At 53.8% G+C, this 16128-nt stretch overlaps 1 protein-coding gene across 1 annotated transcript in view; it reads right to left on the bottom strand.

Annotated features, from left to right (window-relative positions):
* Mad1l1 (mitotic arrest deficient 1 like 1) overlaps nt 1–16128 on the bottom strand; it is a 326242-nt gene that overhangs the window by 114186 nt on the left and 195928 nt on the right. Inside the window, 1 exon segment of the mRNA XM_028859735.2 lies at nt 9729–9785. Coding sequence (XP_028715568.1) covers nt 9729–9785 — 57 coding nt within the window.

The following is a 16128-nucleotide window of genomic DNA, read 5'->3' as shown; positions in this document are numbered from 1 at the left end:
AGCAGGGTGAGCACGCTCTGTGGGGTTCTTGGAGTCTAACTTCTGCCAGCCTGGGGCCGCCCTACAGGAGGCCTCCGTGCAGGCAGAGCTTGGGTCTCCAGTTCAGAGGTGCCCAGAAGTCAGGTGCCCTTGGGGCTGGGGTTGAGTCAAATCTTCAAAGTGATCTACAGAATCAATGCAACTCTTTCAAAACTGTAAACATTGGCTTGAGGTGTGGCTCAGGGATAGAGTGTATGCTCAGCACCAGGTTGGATTCCTGAGCACAGCAAAAAACCCTTAAAGTGCAAATGTCTTTCTTGCAAAACTGGGTTTGGTTGGTGTTTTTGTTTGTTTATTTTTTGCTTATGCTAAAATTCACAGAGAACTGCAAGGGATTCTGAATAGCCAAGTTGATCTTGATGGGCTGCAGCGGTTATTTTTCTTATTGCTACAACAAGATACCTGCCAAAAGCAACTTAGGGCAAGTGTTTATTCTGCTCGCAGTCTGAGGGTGCACAGTCCGTCGCGGTGGGGAAGGCACCACGGCAGGAGCCTGAGGTGGCTGGTCACGGAATCCACAACCCAGAAGCAGAGAGAACGGGTGTTGGGGCTCAGCTCGCTTTCTCCTTTTCATTCAGTCCAGGACCCCAGCCCACGGCATGGTGCTGCCCCCATTCGGGTGGTCTTCCTACTCGAGTTAAATCAGTCTAGAAACTCCCCCAGAGGGATGGACACACAGGTTTGTCTCCTGGGTGAGTCTACATCCTGGGAAGTTGATGGTCCAGATTTAACCACACTGAGGGGTGGGGCACAAAGTGGGAAGGCTCACATCAGCCTAGGAGCAAGGGCACTAAAGACAACAACTTAGGCAGTAGCGTGAGGAAGGACTCACAGGTTGAACTTGAACCCAGTCCAGCATAGAACACAAAGTGGCATGACCAGCTGGCCATCAATCAGGAGGCCATGACTATCGAGTGGAGAGAGAAGCGTCTGCAGGGGACAAGATTAAGACAAGTGGACACACATGCACACTCAGGATGAGGCTTGAGCCCTAACTCATGCCATATTAAAAACACAAACAGTCCAAGTGGATCAGAACTGAAATGTGAGACCACATTTATAGGCAGGAAAAGATGGACTGAAGGACGGAATCTTCCCAGCTTTGGATCCAGCAACAGTGTCTAAGCTATGCCAACAGATAACAAGGGCCTCATCACAACATCAATTTCCGTATGCCAAAGGACATGGAAGTGAGAAGAGTCTACAGGACGAGCTACGGCACTGCTGAAGTGGAGCTCAGACAGTGGTCAAGTGTGCAGAAAGCACAGCTTGAAGGGGGGTGAAGGGTCCAGGGATGTGGCCCAGTTGGTAGCATGCTTGCCAATTAAGAACAAAAGCAGAGGACAAATACGGGCCGCTTCCGTCATTCCTGGTATTGGAACTCCATCTTTCTGACTAGTCTGGCTGGACGAGACTCAATGTAGTGGCTCTCACAGAAGCGACTGATTCTGTTCAGAGAGGTGAACCCTCATGTCTGATGAAGATGAACATCCCTGGGAATTGCAGGAGGCTGTCTGCTACAGACAGCAGCAAAGAGGAGGGTGGCTGAGAGGACCCCCCTCGCCATGTGAGGAGCCCCAACACTTCAAGACAGAGCTCTCTGGTAGCTCAGGAAGGCACAAACCCAACCTACAGCAGAATCAGGGATGCTCTTCCAAGAAAGCTGCCCACACTGGGCACAGACACCCACTGACTCTGTGCAGCCCAGCCCCGAGCCCTGCCCTGCATCTCTATCTATAGCTGGCTCCACCAGCTTTCTTCTCGGCCCTGAAGCATCGTTGAGATTCAATTCTAAGGATGCTTGTGGCTACCTCCCCAGCAAGGCACAACTCTCAACAGAGACCATGTGTTGTGGTTTGAGTGGTTCGTGGTTTGATCCTGGGAGCCATACTTAATTCTACAAAGTAATAACCAGAGCAGGAGCTCAGCATCCTACTCTTCAGGGCAGCAGTTCTAATTAATGAAACCGCTGCTGGGCACCAGTGTGAGCATGCTCATCCCTATCCCTATGCCCATGAAGTCTCGTCATTCAATGCTCGATACATAGCAGTCTCCATCCGGGCCAAGAACACAGATGGTGGTGATGGTGCCGGGTCCAGGGCTCTGGGGGCTCTCAGGCTGCTACCAGCTCTCCAAAGCCCACTCTGGGCAGATGTCTTGGGTCTCCAAAAGGTAACCCTGAGACGACAATGGAAATTCTGGATGGAGTCCACTGTTTAGCTCAGCTCTAGGCCCACGGGGACCTAGGGAAGTGTTTGAGGTGTGCTCCTTGGTAAAGAAGAGAGGGGTCTTCAGCTGAACTCTCCCTGTACTCCCACTTCAGCCTGGAGAGAGACATGGGTCCCAAGGCTGCACTAGCCACCAGGCTGTTGAATGCAATGGGCCACCTAAGTGGGAAGCATCTAGAGAGGCCAGCTTGTAGTTTCTACCCAGGGCAGCCAGCTCATCACTCCAAATCCAGGGAAGAGAATTCTGGCGGCTCCACAGGTATGCAGCCCAGGGAGTAAGCTGCTGTGGAGCAAGCTGGCTGAACGCCATGAGGGATAGATAGGTCAGCAGCTGGAAGGCCAGCGGCAGGCTGTGCCCTGAGCCCAGGCAGCTTCGCTCTAGGAGCCCGCAGGCCAGGCTTGGGGAAGTCCAGCCTCTCAGGTGCAAAGGCTGAAGGCTGAGGAGGTCTAGAGGCAATGTGCACAGCTTCTGCCGACTGGACACACTGAGGAGGGTCAACCCACTTTAGGGGGGCTTCTGTTCCGTTTAGTGGGCAGGTGCAGGGTGCACCTCAGCAGGTACACAGCGACTAGGGGAAGACATCCAGGAAGAAAATGGGGCAGTGAACACTGAGTTGGCCATACAAAACAGTCGGGTGTCTGTCCTCCAAGTCCATGGGATGAAGTATTCCCTCAGGGTGGTAGCATGAGGGGCGACTGGATCCTCAATGGGGCCAGCTCCTTCACAGAGCTCTCTCAAGCTTCCAGTGTGCAAAGCTCGGTTGGCAACCAGGAAACAACTTCCCGAGACACCTAATTGACCAGTGGACTCTGTTTCTAGATCTGAAACCAAAAGCTTCTGCTGCGTTAAGCTGCCTGGTGCTGCATGCTTTTGTATTAGCACCAAGATCAGCCCAAACGCACTGCCACGGAGCCTTCCTGTTCCCTCAGAACAAGCCCAGGGAAGCAAGTACTCAAGGACATGCTTGCATAATGTGGCACCTGCCTCAGCCTGCATGTTATGCCTACTAACAGAGGAATATACTCAGAATGGGCAAAGGTAGAAGCTTCACCCAGTGCGAGCAGAGAGCCCCTCCACCAGCTCTGGAGGACCACAAGAGGGTTCAACTGTGGGGTCATAGACACAGACCTTCTCATGCCGTGTCCCTGGCCACAAGATCCTGCTCCAACGATGACATACACCAGTGTGGCAGCAAGTGAACTGGCCATCCAGCCTGCAGAACCAGTGCCCAGTCTCCACGGTAGGTTTCCTACACACCGTGTTCCCCCAGAACGTGGTGCCCAGTGACAGAACAGGACAGGCACTGAGACAGGATGAACATGTCAGTCTCAGGAGCAGGGAGGGCTGATGGGAAGTGGCTGGCTAGGGCCACAATGGCAGGCTGTGAGCAGACCAGACATGTGGGGAGAGCACACGAGACAGCGGTTCCCAGTCCTCATTTCTATGACATCCACCTGACTCAGAATGCCACCCTGAACAGGCCTGGCCCTGACAGGCTGTCACACAGCCCTCGACTCTAATGAGCAGCCAAAGCTCTAAGAGGACATGCAGACACTGGAGACATACACTACACACAGTCCTCAGAATTCAGGTCCTTCTCCACGTGGAACCATAGGACCTATAGCCCTGGGATCTTTTTCTTTTTAAAAAAAGATTTAGGGCTGGAGAGATGGCTTAGTGGTTAAGAGTGCTGGCTACTCTTGCAGAGGACCAGGGTTCAGTTCCCTGCACCCATGTAGTGACTCACAACTACCTGTTCCAGAGGATTCCAATTCTCTGTAAGCTAGCTGTGGCACGTGCCTTCAATGCCAGCACTCGGGAAGCTGAGGCAGGTGGATCTCTTTGAGTTCCAGGCCAGTCTGGTCTACAGAGTGAGTTCTAGGACAGTAAGCAGTCCAAGCTGCATAGAGAGACCCTATCTCAAAAAAAAAAAAAAAAAAAAAAAAAAAAAAGATTTAGTTATTTTTGTTTTATGTGTGAGTATTTTGACTACATGTATGCATGTATGCCATATGTATGCCCAGTGCCTGTGGAGACCAGAAGAGGGCATTGGATCCCTTGGAACTGGAGTTATAGATGGTTGTGAGCCACCATGTGGGTGCTAGGAACTGAACCCCAGCTCCTCTGTAAGACAACAAGTGCTCTTAACCACTGAGCCACCTCTCCAATCCGCCCCCCCCCCACATACCCATACCCCCGGAGTCTCCTCTTTCAAGTAGCCCAGGCTGGCTTTGAGCTTATGATAGAGCTGAGGATGACACTGAACTTCTAATCTTCCTGCTTCCACCTGCAGAGTCCCAGGATTGTGTGCATGTCCAGTGCATACCATGCAGTGCCAGGGCTGGAACCCAGGGCCTGCTTAGGCGAGCGCTTTACCAACTAAGTGCCGGCCCCTGCTCTCAGCTCATCACACCAAGCATCTGCTTGTGGAGAGAAGTCACCTGTGACATGCTCCTGGCTGGCCGGCCACAGAGAGGGACATTATACACAGAAGTTACTCTCGGAGGCGGTACAAAGAAGAGCGAGCGGTCGGTGGGAGCTCTAAACCAATTCTACCACAGCCTCTTTGGGGGCAGAGGCCCCCCTGATCCACAAGCTCCACTGGGAGTAAGACACAGAGGGCAAGGAGGAGCCATTAGGGGAAAACGGTAATCAGGAGAAACGACTGCTTAATTACACTGGATGGGGCTGGGGGAGAGGCCTGTTAAGACAGAAGATAAATCCACATTTCTAGCTCCCTGAAGTCTATAAAATATTGGAGGCTTTTTATGGTTGTAATCAAAAACCTCATTTCTCTAGCCACTGCTGGCCGGATCTAATTAGGGTGAGGTATTCTAACGATGCAAGCCTGGCCCGGGACGATGCTCCTTGTGGTATTAATTGCATTTAAAGAGGAAGCATGAACCACACTCATGCTCACTAATTAGTGTGAGGTTACTAATTAATAACACAAAGTCAAGTTGCCTTTGTCCTGCCATTAGCGATTAGCTCAATATGGCACAGCTCCCCTTCTACGACTGTGAACAAGCCTGGAGTCAGATGCCAGCAGCCAGAGGGCTGGAAGCTGCAGGGACCAGGCGAGTACCGGGCTGTGTTCCTGATAATGCTAGACATCGGTGTGGTTCCTCTAACGCAGGTCAGAGGAGCCTCTTCCCAGGGCCAGGCGGTACTGCTCAGATGGCCCTTCTTCACAGCATCTCAGTCTCAGGAAGACGGAGGGCTCAGGTGCAGGCCGGGCAGCCCACTGCCCTCCCAGCCTCACTGCCAGCTCCGGGGTGCACTTGCTCCTCGGTCTCTGGTTCTTCTCCATGAAGAAAAGAGCTACTGACGCCCAAGGAGTTGGCAAGCAGCAGGGACCTCACAGGCAATTCACTTGTAACTCAGGAAAGAGGTGTGCCGGGACAACCAGAGGAGGGTGGACCTGGGGCCCATGCACAGCTGACAGGAGGGGAGGCGGCCACCACAGGCTGAAGGTAAACAGGATGATAGGCGGGCCTTGAGGCTGGCCTCACCACAGTTCCCTGGGAAACCCTGCTAGGTACCTCTCTCCTACAGGCCCAAGGACGCTGAATGCCATCAACGACATTTCTTGGAAGCCACAATAGTCATAACATAGGGGGGACACTGGAAATGCAAGTTTAAGCCTAGAAGAGGAGACCGTTGTGCTGGGTGTGCCTCTAATCTGAGCACTTAGGAGGCTGAGGCAGGAGAATCATAAGTTTGGGGCCAGTGGCCTGGGCTACAGAGTGAGACCCACACTCAAAACACCAAAAACAGGGCTGAGATGATGGTCCCATCATGAAACACTTGCCTCACAGTCAATGAAGACCCTAATTCTGACCCCCATGACCCCCATAAAAAAAAGCCAGGAGTGGTGGCTAATGCTCATACTCCCAGTGATGGTGAGATGGGAGGTGGAGAGTCAGATCTCTGAAGGCTCATGGACCAGCTAGCCTAGCCTGTGGACCAACACTCCGGGCCAGCGACAGACACCCGAGATTATCATCTGATCTCCATGTGCATGCACACACATGTACTCAAACATGTACTTATGTACACAAAGAGACAAAATAAGTAATAAATAAACAATAAAACGGAGGAAAGAAGTGTAGCTGCCAGCAGTGAATGCAGCTGTGAGAGCTGAAGAGAAGGTGGTGAAGGCTTCCTGAGGGGCAGAGAAGGACCCCGTATGGGCTCACTGCTTCACAGGACTACTTGAAATAACCCCAACTCAACAAGACTCCCACTGTATGGGAACTCCTGTGGTACACTGTCCACAGGACGGTGCTCCTGATGTGCACGTCTGCTGCTCTGAGGAAGCCTCCCCTCGCCAAGCTCAGTGTGGCCAGAAGACAGAAGGGGCATCTGGAGCCAGCCAAGTCTCAGGGGTCAATGACAGTCGGGACATGAACATGGATCTGCCGGGCCCCAGGTCACTGCTGAGGCCAGGGCAGGGCTCCTCGGCTGGCAAAGCCGCCCCTGAACCCTGCAGCACCCGAGGGAAGGATGGAGGCTGTGAGACAAACACACGTGTGACCAGCTGTGCCACAGGTCCCCAGCACTGTCACTTCTTATTTTCCTCTTAAATGGGAAGGAGAGGAGAAGTGAAATAAACAACATGAAATGACCTAAGATTAGGCAATCAGAGGCAGAGATCAAAAACTAGGCTAAGGAGATGGCTCCAGCTCCAACCCTAAACCAACAGGAAGAAAACTTGCCCCAGGGGCCAGCATCCTGTTCAGCAGCATCAGAGAGATGGGCATCTTAGAGCCTGTGGCACCTGGCCCTCTCTCAAGGGTCAAAGACAGCCATGTTTTACCACAAGTTTGCATTGACCACTGTCTTAGTTAGAGTTACTATCGCTGGGATGAACCATGACCAATGGCAACTCAGGAGGAAAGGGTTTATTTCACTCACAGTTCCGTATCACAGTTCATCATCAGAAGCAGTGAGGGCAGGAACTCAAGCAGGGCAGGAACCTGGAGGCAGCAGCTGATGCAGAGACCATGGAGGGTGCTGCTTACTGGCTTGCTGCCCATGGCTTGCTCAGCCTGCTTTCTTACAGAACCCAGGACCAGTACCCCAAGGATGGCACCACCCACAATGGGCTGGCCTTCCTGGGCCCTCCCCCACTGATCACTAATTAAGAAAATGCTGGGGCTGGAGAGATGGCTCAGTGGTTAAGAGCACTGGCTGCTCTTCCAGAGGTCCTGAGTTCAATCCCAGCAACCACATGGTGGTTCACAACCATCTGCAATGAGATCTGGCACCCTCTTCTGCCCTGCAGATATACATGCAGACAGAATACTGTATACATAATAAATAAATTAATCTAAAAAAAGAAAGAAAGAAAGGAAAAAAGAAAGAAAGAAAGAAAAGAAAGAAAAGAAAATGCCTACAGCCAGATCTTATGGCTGCATTTTCTCAGTTGAGGCTCCCTCCTCTCTAATGACTCTACCTTGTGTCAGGCTGACATAAAACTATCAGAACAACCACTGTCTCCTACAACCAGGGGTGCGTAAGACAGTAGGGCTGAGACTGCAGAGATAGGCCAGGGAGAAAAGCACTCGCCATACAAACCAGATGACCTGAGTTTGATCTCCGGCAACCAAATAAAGCTGGAGGTGGTAGCCAGTGTCTATAGTCCTAGTCCTCCTATGGGGAGATGGGGTGGAGACAGCGTGCACAGGACAGCTAGCACAGGACAGCTAGCGGGCATACAGTGGTAATGAAACACTGTCTCAAACAAGGTGGAAGGCAAGGGCCCACAGCCTCTGACTTCATTCCAAGGTGCATACTACATGCATCCTCCCTCCTCCCGCCTCCTCTCACACACAACACACACACACAGACATTAAAAAGACAAATGAGGCAGCTAGAAGGCCAAATGCGCTGAGACCAGAGCAAGACAGGTCAAATCCCACCCTGCCAGAGACGCCGGGATGCTAAGTCAACCTCTGTGGGGTCCAGACCCTAGAGACTTACAGGTCCCAGGAGTTCCAATACAGGACACAAGATGGGAGGACCAGCCAGGCTTCAGCACTACGCTACTTAGTGTACTCCATAGCTCTGCACCAAGATGTGGAAGTCTGTGAGATGGACTTCCAGGAAGTACCTAGTACTGAGGACCCAAGAACAGCTTCTGCGTCCTGCCCCAAAATGGACCCAGCTCAGAGTTCTTCCAAAGTGACACAGGAAGTACGGGCAGAGCCAGGCAGTAGGCTTCTGTGCAAAGTGGGCCCTGGGTGACAGCAAGCTGCTTAGCCACGGAACCCTGGGCCTGCATGTGCTCAGCACAACTCATTTCTAATTCTTCTTGGCCTTGTGTACATTATGAAAACAAGGCCCCGGGGCACATTCCAATTCAGGTCAACACCGAGGAAGCCACGCATGTGGATGCACAGAACATCAGGGTCTCCCCGGGCTGTGCGTCCGGACTGATGCTCAGCTCACAACTCCACACCCCCACATGTGGCTTCCCCAACGGCAGCAGTAAAAAGGCTGCCACTACAAAAGGCTGGGGCACTTGGACAACAGGGATGAAGCCCAAGAGGCCACGTGTGGAGACAAGAGATCTACCACACTAGCCAACCCACAACCACTGCCTGGGCAGAACGAGGTCATACCACCCCTGACGATCTCCTAAAGTTAAAGAAACCCACCACACCCACTGACAGACACCATGCTCCACAGTCCCTCCTCCACACTCTCTGACAGACATAACACTCCACAATCTATAGGATCATGCCCACCCCCACCTTGACTCCACACTCTAGGCCAGAGGCCTGCCTGGCCTGCCACCTCTGACCAGCCCCAGGCCCCCTCCCCTCCCCCATGCTGTCTTAACTGCCAGCTACCAGCTGACTGGCACTCTGCTGCTTAGCCTCTGCTTGGTCAGTCTGACCTCCATGCAAATGACAACACTGTGTCCGCAGCACCCACACGTGAGTGGGCAGTGGGCACAACCAGGATTGCACAAGCCTCCCTGACTCTGTATTCCACCACTGGCATACTCTCACCCCCCAGATCAGAATGTCAGCCCTGACCCAGAACCCTCAGAGTCCCCACAAGCCAACTCTACTTGTGAATTCTAGTGACTCACACTCGAGTCCCTCAGGCAAACCCCGCCTGTGTTATCTAACCCTATGTTGCTTAGACTGACCTCGCTGGGCCCAGCCCTTAGCCTCAGCCTCCCAGATGACTCCCATGACTCCGGCTGGCTCACACCTTGGTATCACATGGGGGTGGGCCTCAAGACCCAGTTTCCACCTCCGATCCTTCCACTCTGCAGTTTCTAATATCCAAGCACCATGGCCACAGAGGAGGAGGCGCCTGTAGGCCAAGTCCTGCCAAGCAAAGGCAGGCATTCCCTTGTGTGCAGATCCAGGACTCCAGGGAGCCTTTACCAGACAGGCTGCCCTCACCATACAGCACCAAGTGACCCCCACCTCAGTACTCACCGTGTCGGCTCTCTGCTTCTGAACCCCAAGCTCCTCCAGGGCCTGAGACAGCTGAGCCTGCAAGATAAGACCAAGAGGGTCAGGGCTGAGGAGAGATGCCTGCCAGCCTAGGGTGAAGGGCTCACCTCAGCCTCCACTCGATACTGAGTCTGTCAGGGCCACATTGCCACCCTAGTCAGGCCCTGGGTAGTGTGACATTCTGAGCCCATAGCAATCCATGCTGTGCAGCCATACATGGAGGAGGGCCTGAAGAGGAGGTCAGCCAGCTGCCTCTTGCAGTCTCCCCCTCTGGAAGCACTAACTGGGGTGGGGGCTCCCCAGCACAGTCACCGCTGGACAGACTGGGAAGGGGCAGGGAAAGCCCCAAGCAGGGGCACCCGGCCTGGTGTCCCCAGAGAAGGAAGGCATGCTGCACTGGAGCAGCAACAGCAGTGTCTCCTGACCAAGAGTCCCTGAGCTCCACCCTAGGGCTCTACCCGCAGAGATGGACTGGCCTCCACAGGCTGGTGAACGGAGCAGGCTGCTGGAGGCTGCCCTGCTGGAGGTCACAGCAGAACAAGCCGTCTCAATCCCTGCACAAGGCTGCAAGGGCCCAAGGGTCGGAGAGCCAGACCTTGGCTCCAGGGTGCCACAGGCTCCATCCTCTTGAACGCATAATGTTGCCCCCCACTAGAACAGCACACAGGCCTCACTGACTAAACGTATCAGTTCTCATAAGCCCTGCTAGAGCCTTCCATGGCAGGCAGTAAGTGGCATGGCCAAGCTGCTTGTAAAAATACATCCCGACCACAGGTAGCTGCTGTGAGCTATCTATAACTGCACGCCTCCAGTGAGCCAACCACTTACACAGCAAGGGTGTGATCACCCCCTGAGCTGGAAGGGCACTGCCCAGCCCAGAGCAACCGAACGACCCCATCGTCAGCTCTGCGACAGGCAAGGGCACTCCTTCCTATGCTGTCTGCTGTGAGGCTGGCCCTCTTCCTCTGGGGATTGCCACAGGCTGAGGACTCTGCAGACACCAGGGTAACTCTGTGCTTATGGATATCCTCCGGGCATACCATGTCTTTCCCCAGAAGAGCTTTCCTTAGGAAAATGGGTCCAGAAACCAACCACCATGTACAATTCAATGAGTGGTCAGTCAGTGAACAAGGCAGGATCTGAACTCAGGTCTAACGTGCGACTCTCAAAACTGGAAGAACTGCGAGGCCTACATGTCCATCACCAGGGCACACAGACTTTTCCCTCTGCTCCAAAACACACTGCCCTCGCTGCTTTATGAGTAAGGGGCTGGAGGACGGGGACTGGCATCCCGGGCACCTGACTGGCCTCAAGGACACACACTGATCTGCTACAAAGCACTGAGGAAAAAAATAAACAGTGTGACAGCGGAGCAGGCAAAGAGGCAAACAGACATCTCCCAAAAAGGAAACGCACACAGGCGGCAAACACACAGAAAGGTAATTAACATGGTTAGCAATTAGCCAAATGCAAATCAGGACCAACAGCGAAACACCACTCTGCGAAGACAGGGCTGGCAGAACCCAGGAAGTGCTGGGGCGCTGAAGGGAAAGGGATGGGAGCCGAGCGAGTCGCGGTGACGGTGACAGTCGCAGTGGAACTGAAGCCACTCAGATGATCTGGTTTCTCCTCGGTGTGTCATGTCTGCATAACCTCCCCGGGTATGTGCTCAAGGGACTGAGGAACACACGCCTGGGCTGAGGAGATGGCTCAGTGGAGAAAGTGCTGCCACCTAACTGTGAGAATCTGAGTTCGGATCCCAAACGCCCCTGTAAAAGCAAACACAGTAGCATGCATCTGTAACCCAGTGTTCCGATGGGAAGATGGAAGGCAGAGACACACGGGAGAGTCCCTGGAAGCTCTCAGGCCAGCTTGCCTGGTATTCACTGTGTGAACAAGAGCCCATGCCTCAAAAAGGTAGAAGGTAAAGACCAGGACCTGAGGCTGTCCACTGACAGCGCGCATGCGCTCTCTCTCTCTCTCTCTCTCTCTCTCTCATGCTAAGTATCAACCTGCCTTCTATGACCACCTCATCTGTAGAGAGAAGAGGCGCTGGCGGCTACTGCAGCTCCACCAGCAACCCCATCCCACACCTGCATCAGGAGATAACCAGCAAGTTCCCCAGAAGACGACAAGAAACACTCACTCCAGACAGCCATGCTTGGTGGGACAGCTGGCCAGAATCAAACAATGCACATGACATGGCTCCCCTGGCAAAGGTCTTGGCTCTTGGCTCAGCCAAGTTAGCCGAGGAAGCCTTCAGAGCACACGGTCCGGGAGAACAACAGAGTAAGCAATAGTGCTGTTGCAGGAGACAGTCAATCATCACGTCCACATCCAGACAGCAGGTCCTTTCTGAGGTCCTAGGCCATGGTCACCAGAGACCACCTTAGTGCCAAATGGCCGGCCAGCCGTGATCATCATGAATGCTCTCAGAAGGGACAGAAGGGTAGAGTCCTATCTGCAGCCTGAGTGCAGAGCCTGTGGCAAATGCTGCCTCAGGCACAAAAGGGAGACAGTGAAGGGGATGGCCCGGCCTTGCCAGAAGATACAGTGCCCAGCAGTGGGGGATGGGCAGCTGCAGGCTCATGTTGCTGGTGTCTGGATTAAGAAAGCATCTCCTTGCGGTGGCGTCGCAGTTGGTGTCTTGCCCTTTGCAGTGACAGCAGGGCTCGTTCGCTCTTGCTTTCTCCTGAGACTTCCAAAGGCCAGCCAGCCTTTATACAGGAAAACTGCAGCAAGGATCCTCAGTCCACCAGCTGTTCCTCATCTGCCCACAGCTGGCCCACACAACTGAGCCAGTGGCTAATGCAGGCAGCTTGCCTGTCAACCCTCTGCTCACACGGCACCAGCTACCAATGCTGCCCAAGACAGTACTGCCACGAAGGAAGCGGGCAAAGCCTGGAGCTGAGGCTATGCACTGAGAAGCAAGCTGACAGACTGGTCCAGAGATGGTCCCCATTTGGACAAGGCAACAGCAGTCCTGGTCAGACTCTAGAGAGGCAGCCAGCAGCACTGGGACAGCACAGCTGTGGTTGGTCTCGGGTGTGGCCAAGGTGGCAGGTGGCTGGCACACATTTCTTACCCCTGTAGAAGTGCTGACAGCGCTGGCCGTGGTCCCCAGCCAGGCCCTGGGGACTGCATGTGTTCAGACACAAGCCCTGGACATGCGCCACCTGTGACATGCCATCCTGCACAGAAGCCTCAGCAGGGCTATTTTTATCCTGAAGTGAGAAGTGGCGGCCTGATGATCTAGCACCCCTGCAGGCACACAGACAGCTGGAGGGGAGATACAGGAAAACCTGTGGTGGGTGCAGGCTGGGACAGGCCATCCCAAGCCCTGAAGGGGGCTGGTGTTGCCTTCTGCAACACCATGGCCTGGCCTGGCTGGGAGGACCCTGAGAGGGGAACAGAATGCCTACCTGGACCTAAGCAGGCAGGGTCCACCCAAGGACAGAGTTAACACTGAAGAGGCCAAGACTCGAGGGCTAGGCTTTCCCTCGGGATGTGAGTGTAGACACGGATGCAGGAGCCTCTCCACACCGATGGCAGGCAGAACACCTTCTACTTCTAGGGGCTGCAGAGCAACCAGCTCCTGAGTAGACAGTCAGCACGCGCTGGCATTTAAAAATGCAGACTGGTACGGACTATGGGGGTGGGAGCCCTGAGGGCAGAGGTGCGCTCTGCTGCAGTGGAGGAGACAAACAGCCCCAGCCTAGGCCACCACACTCTATTCAGGGTTAGTGACTCCACAGAGACCCACTCCCTAGCATCCTAGGCACTACACTAGAAATAGGAGATTCCCAGACTCCAGCCTATACCCACTGGGTCCGACGTCAACAGAGGGTCCTGGCCAACAAGTGTTCCCACAAACCCTGCAGGGGTGTGATGGAGCTCAGATCTGAGAACCACAGCGGAGGGCAATCAATCTTCTGGCATGCGGCTGGGATCCCAATGGCCGCCTCTCATCTATGTGACCTCCACAAAGGCTGGTAGTCTTAACATCTCATCTCAGCTCTTAGTATTTGTCCTCCATCTCTTCAATGGGCCCAGTGAGCTGGGCCTACAGCTCAGTGGTGGGGTGATTCCTCGGCACAGGTAAGGCCCAGGTTCTTCCCTTCAGCCTTCTGCATCCACTTCTTGGAACTCTTTAGAGCTTCTCCCCCATGCTTCCCCCACAGTGCAGGCCTCTCACTGGAAAGCAGCATGCCAGTGCATTTGTGAGGAAGTCTCCACGTAGCTAGCAGCACTGTAATCTGTTTTAATTAAATACGCTGGAAACACAACTCAGGTGACGCGTGGCATCCAAGTGCCACACACTTGTATTTATGGCTCCGTCGACAGAGGACTCGTGACATCTGCTTCCAACCTCCGCAGCGGCTTTATTAAATGGAATAAATAAAATCCGGGCAAAATGGCAGCAGCCCCGCCAGAGACAGGCTACTGGGAGTCTCCTAGCTCCACATTTCTAGTTTGTTTTGCTGAAATGATTTTGCTAGAATCAAAGCATGCCTTGTGCTGGAACTGCTGAAGGACATTAACCCAGGCCAGGACTGTGCTGAGAGGAGGGCGCAGTGGCTGCCTGCCTACCCATGGCCGGCCCTGAGGCTGTCACATCTGCCCTCTCATGAACAAAATTGACAGTGACCCCCCCCCACACACACACACCGGCACACACACACCAGCCAGGCACGGACGCCTACACCCAGTGCACAGGAATCCATAGAACGGCCTGTTGATGCCAGAGAAGACAGGAGCTGGAGGTGAGGAAGGGTGAAGGAACGGGGACAGAGAAAAGCCACCAGGCAGAGAAAGAGAGAACAGAGGGTCTGGGAGACAGCCCAGTGGGTAAAGTGCCTGCCTGCCTCACAAGCATGAAAACCTGAGTTCAGATCCCTAGCATCCCTAGCACCCATGGAGAATGCCAAGTTTGGCAATGTGAACCAGAAATCACAGTGTGAGGAGATGAGGACAGAAAGATCCCATGGGCTCACTGGCCAGCCAGTCTAGCCAAATCTGAGCTCCAGGTGATGGTGAGAGGAAGGCCCCAATATTGACCTGACCTCCAGATGCATGAGTACCAACATGTGCACCCAAGCATGCACATGGGAACACATGCACACGCAGCTGACAGATACACAGAAGGAAGACTAAGGACGAAAGCAGAAAGGAACTAGATGAAGGGGTGGAGAGGCAGAGGGGTGGCGGCACCATCCACACAAGACCGCCTTGAATCAACCATCACATGGTTAGCGGTGTCTTCCTGCTTCCCTGCAGCCCTCCCTCTTGTCATGAAACTGAGGGCAAGAGCAGGTCCGTCCCTCGACGTGGATGTGAAGTCAGATCCCACACTAGGGGGTTCCCTTGCATGCGCCTCTCCACCTTCTGACAACTCAGGACTGAACACCACAGGCAATGTGACGGCTCGCTCTCCACGGCAATCTTCCTGGAAGAAACTACTTACATCCGAGACATGAGCCATGCTCGCACAGCTGCACGGCACCAAGGGACCTTTAAGGAAGGAGTTCCACTAAGTTACGTAACTTTTTACTGTGTCAATACAAGCAGCTCAGCTAATAAACTCCTGACAGGACTTTTAAAGCTCTCCAGGCATGAGCCATTTTCCAGCTTCTGTTATATGAATTTGACTGTCCAGTAAGGCAATGGAAAGCTACCCTCCATGGCTGCAGCTCTAGCACCTGCAGCCAGACTAGTGACCTGCCCCTTGGCCTGGGAATACAGGGTTGGATCAAGGCTGGGCTGCCCTATAGTGAGCTGAGCACACCTGTCCAAAGATTATTCACACACACACCCCACCCCATCTCAGCCATTCTCCAGACATTCAGCACGCAGGAGGTGCTAAGCCTGTGTGCTATTGGTGTAGCTTTCAGACCCTGGCAGTGAGTGAGGTCTCTAGAATACACCCAACAGGGGTATCAACATGCTCATGAGATGGGGAGAACAAGAGACAGGAAGGGTTGGTTTGGACCACCCTCCACCTCAGGCTTCAGTTTCTCCAAATGCAAAAAAAATTGTAAAAAAAAGATACCCTGTCCCCAGGAGTCTGGAGAGATTCTGAATAAGAATGTACAGGCTGCAGGATGTGCCTATAAGCCAAGGCACTCAGAAGTAGCAGGTGATGCATGCTACCTTGATTAACAGAGTGGCCTGAGATGGCCTGCTGGACCCTCCAGGTGTGATGTCACCAAGCTGTGGCTCCCTGGCTGTCCTGGCCCAAGAGTGCTCTCCTCAAAAGGGTCAGGGCTGGAGGTGACAAGAGGCCTAGGCCATGGATCTGCAGACTGGGCCAGGTGTTGGCGATGGCCAGGGTGTGGCTGGAAACACCAAGCTCCATGGCTGCTGTGGGAACAGCTCCCTGGCT

This window comes from Peromyscus leucopus, chromosome 23 (genome assembly GCF_004664715.2).
Source record: "Peromyscus leucopus breed LL Stock chromosome 23, UCI_PerLeu_2.1, whole genome shotgun sequence".
Taxonomy (NCBI): Eukaryota; Metazoa; Chordata; class Mammalia; order Rodentia; family Cricetidae; genus Peromyscus; species Peromyscus leucopus.
This window is presented reverse-complemented; position numbering and strand designations above follow the sequence as displayed.